This window comes from Triticum urartu, chromosome 1 (assembly GCF_003073215.2).
Source record: "Triticum urartu cultivar G1812 chromosome 1, Tu2.1, whole genome shotgun sequence".
Classification (NCBI taxonomy): domain Eukaryota; kingdom Viridiplantae; phylum Streptophyta; class Magnoliopsida; order Poales; family Poaceae; genus Triticum; species Triticum urartu.
In genome coordinates, this window is record NC_053022.1 from 522,045,547 (window position 1) to 522,052,050 (window position 6,504).

General features: G+C 44.8%; 1 protein-coding gene across 1 annotated transcript; it reads left to right on the forward strand.

Moving 5' to 3' along the window:
- Positions 1-488: 488 nt before the first annotated feature.
- On the forward strand, positions 489-3,256 carry LOC125537322 (chitin elicitor-binding protein-like). The gene is made up of 4 exons (XM_048700620.1): positions 489-1,286; positions 2,356-2,473; positions 2,583-2,773; positions 2,858-3,256. The coding sequence occupies exons 1-4, from the start codon at positions 629-631 to the stop codon at positions 2,989-2,991; spliced, it is 1,101 nt and encodes a 366-aa protein (XP_048556577.1). The 5' UTR covers positions 489-628; the 3' UTR covers positions 2,992-3,256.
- Positions 3,257-6,504: the final 3,248 nt, after the last annotated feature.

Below are 6,504 nucleotides of genomic sequence, written 5' to 3' on the forward strand. Positions count from 1 at the left end.
GTGCTGTTATGTAAATTTTATAATTTTTTATATAAATTTGATTAAAATTGAATGAGATTGACTTCAGAACAATCTAATAATATGCAGAGTAAAAAGACCGGAGGGAGTACGTACAAGCTGCAGCGTGCTGTACAAACTTGGCCCAGGAAAACTGCAATAAATGGACGCGGAGATGAGGAAAGGCCGCGCCTCGCCTGCCTGCCTGCCTGCCACCGTGACAGGCGGCAAGTGCTCCGGCCGGTGGACGCGCGCGCACGGGGCCCACTGCTACAAGCGCAGGTCTACACCGTGCGACCAGAATCGCACGGCCTGGATCACCCGTCAAACCAGGCAATGACCACCCCAGCGGCGTCCGGGGGCGGGGAGCCCCACCGCCCACCTCGCCCCCGCGTGCCGCCGTGCAGGCGCACTGCCCCACGCCACGGGCTCACCACCGCCACCGCACCGCTCTCCTCCTCCTCCTCTACCTCCGCGCCATTGCGCCTCCCCAACATTTAAACAGCCAAACCAAACAAAAGCCACACACGCCGCCCCGTGCTGCTCCACTGTACCACCACCCACACAGTCCCACTCTCCCACTATCCCCTAGCCTCCAGCTGAGCCAGCTCCCCTCGCCGCCACGCCGGCAATGGCGCCCGCTTGCTCCCTCCCCGCCCTTCTCCTCCTCACCCTCGCGGTGCTGTCCCCCACCCCGGCCGCGGCGGCGCGGTTCGCGTGCAACGCCACGGCGCCGCGGGCCTCCACCTGCCAGGCCCTCGTCTCCTACTCCCCGCCCAACGCCACCACCCTGGCCGCCGTCCGCGCGCTCTTCCAGCTCCGCTCGCACCGGGCGCTGCTTGCCTCCAACGACCTCCCGCTCTCCACGCCCACCACCGCGCCGGCCCCGTCCCCGGTCCGCGTCCGCCTGCCCTGCCTCTGCTCCGGGGGCGCCGGCGCCACCTTCCAGCGGCCCACCTACAAGGTCCGCGCGGGCGACACGCTCGACGCCGTCGCCCGCGGCGCCTTCGCGGGGCTCGTCACGTACCGCGACATCGCCGCCGCCAACAACATCTCCGACCCCAACCGGGTCGCCGTCGGCCAGGAGCTCTGGGTGCCGCTGCCCTGCAGCTGCGACCCCGTCGGAGGGGAGCCCGTCGTGCACCTCACGTACGTCGCGCCTGCCGGGAGCTCCGTCGCCGGGATTGCGGAGGAGTACGGGACCACGGAGGAGACGATTCTGGCCCTCAACCGCATGCCCGACGCCAAGAGCCTCCTCGCCGGCCAGGTCCTCGACGTACCGCTCCGAGGTAGTGCCGCCACGAAGACCTCTCTCCCTTTTCTTGTTGCTGACTTGCCATTGCTCCAAGATTCAGCCTTTTTGCTATGCATTTTTGCCTCCTCTTTTTGTGTTGTTCAGTGATAAACCGTTAGAGATATCTCTTCCTTTTGCGATAGTTTGCTACTGATGGTACATTGTGCTTGTGCGATATGTGTACTTCTTTATTATTGGTGGATCCAACAAATTACAGGATGCAATGGCAGTTGCTGATGTGAAGCTGCATCTATCAAACATTTTCTGAACTCTTTCTAGGTTCTTTCTGCTGGTAAAAGTGGAGGGATGCCATGGAGATGCTTTGCCAACGCAAAGTTGAAAGTCCTATCTCTTTCCTTGATCCTCTTTGTAGATTGTAGTACGAGTAGTACTTTTTCACAGTGTCCCAAGGTTGCTTTTCAGATTGTTTGCCCTGAAAAGTTGTGCTTGTGATGGGCAAAAAGGGGGTTTTCTACCTTGCAAGTTGCAACACATATCATCATACCTCGGTTCAGATTCGAGTCTTGGATATGCTGCCACTTGAGTCTGAAGTTATGAACAGTTAACATTTCTCGCATGGTATGGTTGATTACAGGAGGTTAATCCATCTTCTTACTCTGAGAAAAAAAATTGGACCAAAAGAATTGTAGTACTACTAGCCGGGTTAAATGATCGTAGCAGGGCAAAATAATTCAGTCAAGAATCTGTCTGTCTTTTGATTTGCAAAGTCATTCGATATGTTCATACATATGCCACCTGGTTAATTTGCGTTCTCCGACTCATGACAATGCCTCTAAGTTGAGATGCTCGTTACAGTTTACTTTCTGCTCTTTATTTTTCTGAATTTAACTGAACTGAACATAACTGAACTGATGTCATCAAGCTAAGCCTGTCATGAACATTGTAACGCTTCTGCAAGTTAATCTTTCTAAATGCTGTTATATTTCTTTACGGAGGGAGTACTAGTTGTTTTCGAGCGACGTCATATACGTTCGAATTGTACAGATACTCATTCAGAGTTCAGTTTAGGGGTTCTGGTTTAACATAGTGTGACACTTGTGCAGCTTGCTCTTCTGCCATTAGCAACTCGGCCATCGACCGCAACCTCCGCGTCCCCAACGCGAGCTACATCCTGACGGCCAACAACTGCATCATGTGCGGCTGCAGCTCCACCAGTTGGCAGTGAGTACTTCCTGGGCCAGTCAGCTTCTTGTCGTCCCTACTAAATCATACTGTACATGCTACTGAAACTGACGAAACCTGAACTTGGCAATGCCCTGAAAAAATTCAGGCTGGACTGCCAGCCGACGCAAGGGTTGACACCCTCCTGCCCGGCGGCGAAATGCGGAGATCTGTTCCTCGGGAACACGTCGACGTCCGCGACCTCGGCCTGCGAGAGCACGACGTGCTCCTACGCCGGCTACACCAACGGCACCTCGTTCACCATCCTCGCCAACCTCACCACCAGCTCCGTGTGCAACGGTGAGCGCTTAGCCATTGGCTGTACATTGTCATTGTTGTGTACAAATGCCATTGTCATTGACACCGGCTTGTTGGTTGTGGCAGCTGCTGGGATATCGCCGGCCGCGCAGCCGGCCCACTCCTCGGCGTCCAGATTGGGGTCGCCGGCGCGGTGGTCGGAGCTGATCGTCGGGCTCCATGTCGCTCTGCTGTGCCTCGGGTTTCTGCGCCGTGACTGAGTAGCAATTCAGATTCTTGTCGCTGGACGTGTAGGTCGTAGCTCTGTCTTGTGAGTAATTTGAGACGCGCTGCATGTGCATGTGCGGCTTCGGTTTGCAGGATGTGTTAGAAGGCAGACGTTAGGGGAACACTCGCTCTGTGTTAGAAGGTGCTCGTAGATCAGATCGGGGCAGATTTGTAGTGCCGAACAGTATTTCCAGCGTTCTTGGTTTTGGCCTGGTGTTATCACTGTCTTGCTATAAAATGGGGACCCTCTTTGTTTTAGGATTTCGCTACAAACCGAATTTCAGGCTCTTAGCCATGACAAATCAAACGTTTTTTTAGGATGGCAATTCTTTTTAGCAAGCATGGCAGATCCTTGTTATGTTCAGTTTTTTGCAACGATTTGTTGTGCTTGTCAAGAGGGAATTTTCATCCTTGTGACAACTTGATTTGCCATAAAAGATGTTCGATTTGCTGTGGTTAAAATTTTTACGTCAGACTTTTAACATTTTCGTTGTTTTACATAATCCCGCCGATAGTTGCTGACTCCTACAGGAAACACGCGTTAAAAGAAATAGGCATCGAAAACATGACTGAAGAGTTACATAAAGTTGACAAAAATATAGCCCTCCAAAATGAGCAATTATTGCCCATCTATCTATCTATATGTGTACCAATATAAAAAGACTCAAATAGACAGATCCAAAGCATTTCCACCACCGTCAAATCATGTTATCTAACGGTTCAAATTGCTCCAATGTTGAGCACCAAACATGTTTAACGCTCTAATTATCCATCACCGCCATGGGTTATAAACACGTTTTGACTCAACGCTATCCCATGAAATTCGCCATGTAATTAATATCCTACCATTCACGTGAAAAAGTAACTGATATCTTATCGAATATCAACGTACAACAGATATATCTTACTTAATATAATGTGCAGCTAATATCATACCTAATATACTACACGTAAATAATATCTTACTTAATATCCGCATGCAATTAATATACTTCCAAATTAACGTGCATTGCACGTGTACATATTGACTAGTTCTAAAAGTTACTCCATCTTCATAAATAATGTGTGTGTGCACGCGCATGGCGTGTAAATAACCTAACTCTTCAAATTAAAACACAATTAGTAGATCATCAGAGTTCACATCGGCATATCTCGCACTAGACAAGTTTAGTGCACATGTTTAATACAAGTTCAATTGTAAACAATCGGCAAATATTACGGCTCATTTCAACATGTTAGTTCTCACCACATACATCAATGTTAATCTACTACAACAGATAGATACACAAAGTGGATACATATATTCTTCTTATCACATTACTAAAAGTGGATACATCAATATCATAATTTAGTATATTTTTCATATTATGTTTAACTAGTGTATAAATTTGATCAAACTTTACATACGACTTAATACATACTCCCTTTGTTCGGAATTACTTGTCTTGGATATGGATGTATCTAGAACTAAAATACGTCTAGATACATTCATTTCTGCAACAAGTAATTCCGAACGGAGGGAGTACCTAACATATGAAGTAAAAAAATCGGAGAGGGTGTCATTTTGTGTGTTTACCCTTGATCATTTAGCACTCGATGCAACTAAATGATTAGATATAACCGACAAATTAAACGAGGAAAACATCAATATAACCTGCTTTGGTTGGGTTTCAGTTCCTTTTTTAGATGTTAAAAATACCATTTCCATGTGACGAACCACACATGCTCACTGACCAATTATAACCCTAAAGTGGGAAGGGGAAGATTTGACTGTGAAAGGAAAAGAAGAGCAAACCATCCAAAGAGGGAGAGCGAGGGTATTAGAGAAGACCCCGCTTATCGACACCACACACATTCCGACAAATTTTATCTATACCAATATAAAAAGACCTAGATGGGCAGATCCAATTAATCTCGGTCATTAAATCATGTCAATCCAACGACACAGACTGCTTCAATGTCGAGCGCTCAACACGTTTAGCATGCAGTTAATTTCATGTCAAATATAGTGCTAATCACATAATAACACGTAAATAATATCCAACTTAATATCCGCATGCACTTAATATACTTCCAAATTAACGTGCATTGCATGTACATTGACTAGTTCTAAAAGTTACTTAATCTTCATAAATAATGTGTGTGTGTGCGCGCGGCGTGTAAATAATCTAACTCTTCAAATTAAAACACAATTAGTAGATCATCATAGTTCACATCGGCATATCTCGCACCAGACAGGTTTAGTGCACATGTTTAATATAAGTTCAATTGTAAACGACCGGCAAATATTATGGCTCATTTCAACATGTTAGTTCTCACCACATACATCAATGTTAATCTACTACAACAGATAGATACACAAAGTGGATACATATATTCTTCTTATCACATTACTAAAAGTGGATACATCAATATCATAATTTAGTATATTTTTCATATTATGTTTAACTAGTGTATAAATTTGATCAAACTTTACATATGACTTAATACATACCTAACATATGAAGTAAAAGATCGGAGAGGGTGTCATTTTGTGTGTTTACCCCTGATCATTTAGCACTCGATGCAACTAAATGATTAAATATAACCGACAATTGAACGAGGGAAACATCAATATAATCTGCTTTGGTTGGGTTTCAGTTCCTTTTTTAGATGTTAAAAATACCGTTTTGATGTGACGAGCCACACATGCTCACTAGCCAATTATAACCCTAAAGTGGGAAGGGGAAGATTTGATTGTGAAAGGAAAAGAAAAACAAACCATCCAAAGAGGGAGAGGGAGGGTATTCGAGAAGACCCCGCTTATTGACACCACACACATTCCGACAAATTTTAGTTAGCAAATAAGTCATACTCGCTATATCTCATCAGGATATTTATTAAGTCTATATGTTCTACGACACACCAAGATTCTTACAGCTATTGAAATAAACACAAACACACTATAGTATATCTAAATAGTAGAAAATAATCCTTCGATGTGATTTGCCATATCTTATGATTTCTTATATTTAAACATAATCATGAAAAACTTTGGTTAAAATTCATCTATTTTGACAAAACTAGGCCCTGAAGTTGCATAATAGTGAACTTTGAGCAATTTTTTTGCTTTCCTATGTTGTTAGATACAACGGGGAAAATATTAGTTCAGATTGTATGGCAAAGATCTTATTAAAACTACTTAAGATTTTGTGACACATGGACTTATAAAAAGATTAAAAAAAACTTTAGTATGAACTAGTTGTTTCTTTTACTATGCAATGACATTTTGATATCATTTCTGAGAGAATATTTTTTAACTGGTTTGCCACAACCTTTGATGTTGTCTTATGCAAGACATTGCAAAGAGTAACCAGACAGAGCTGAAAGAGACTCGAGGGATTTATACATTGGAAATAAGCATCAAAATGGTGTTTTTGATGGTCTTTGTTGAATCATTCACTCACCATTGGAAGAAAAGCTTGGGTGACGCCTACACCACACACGAGTTCGAGTGGTATTGATTT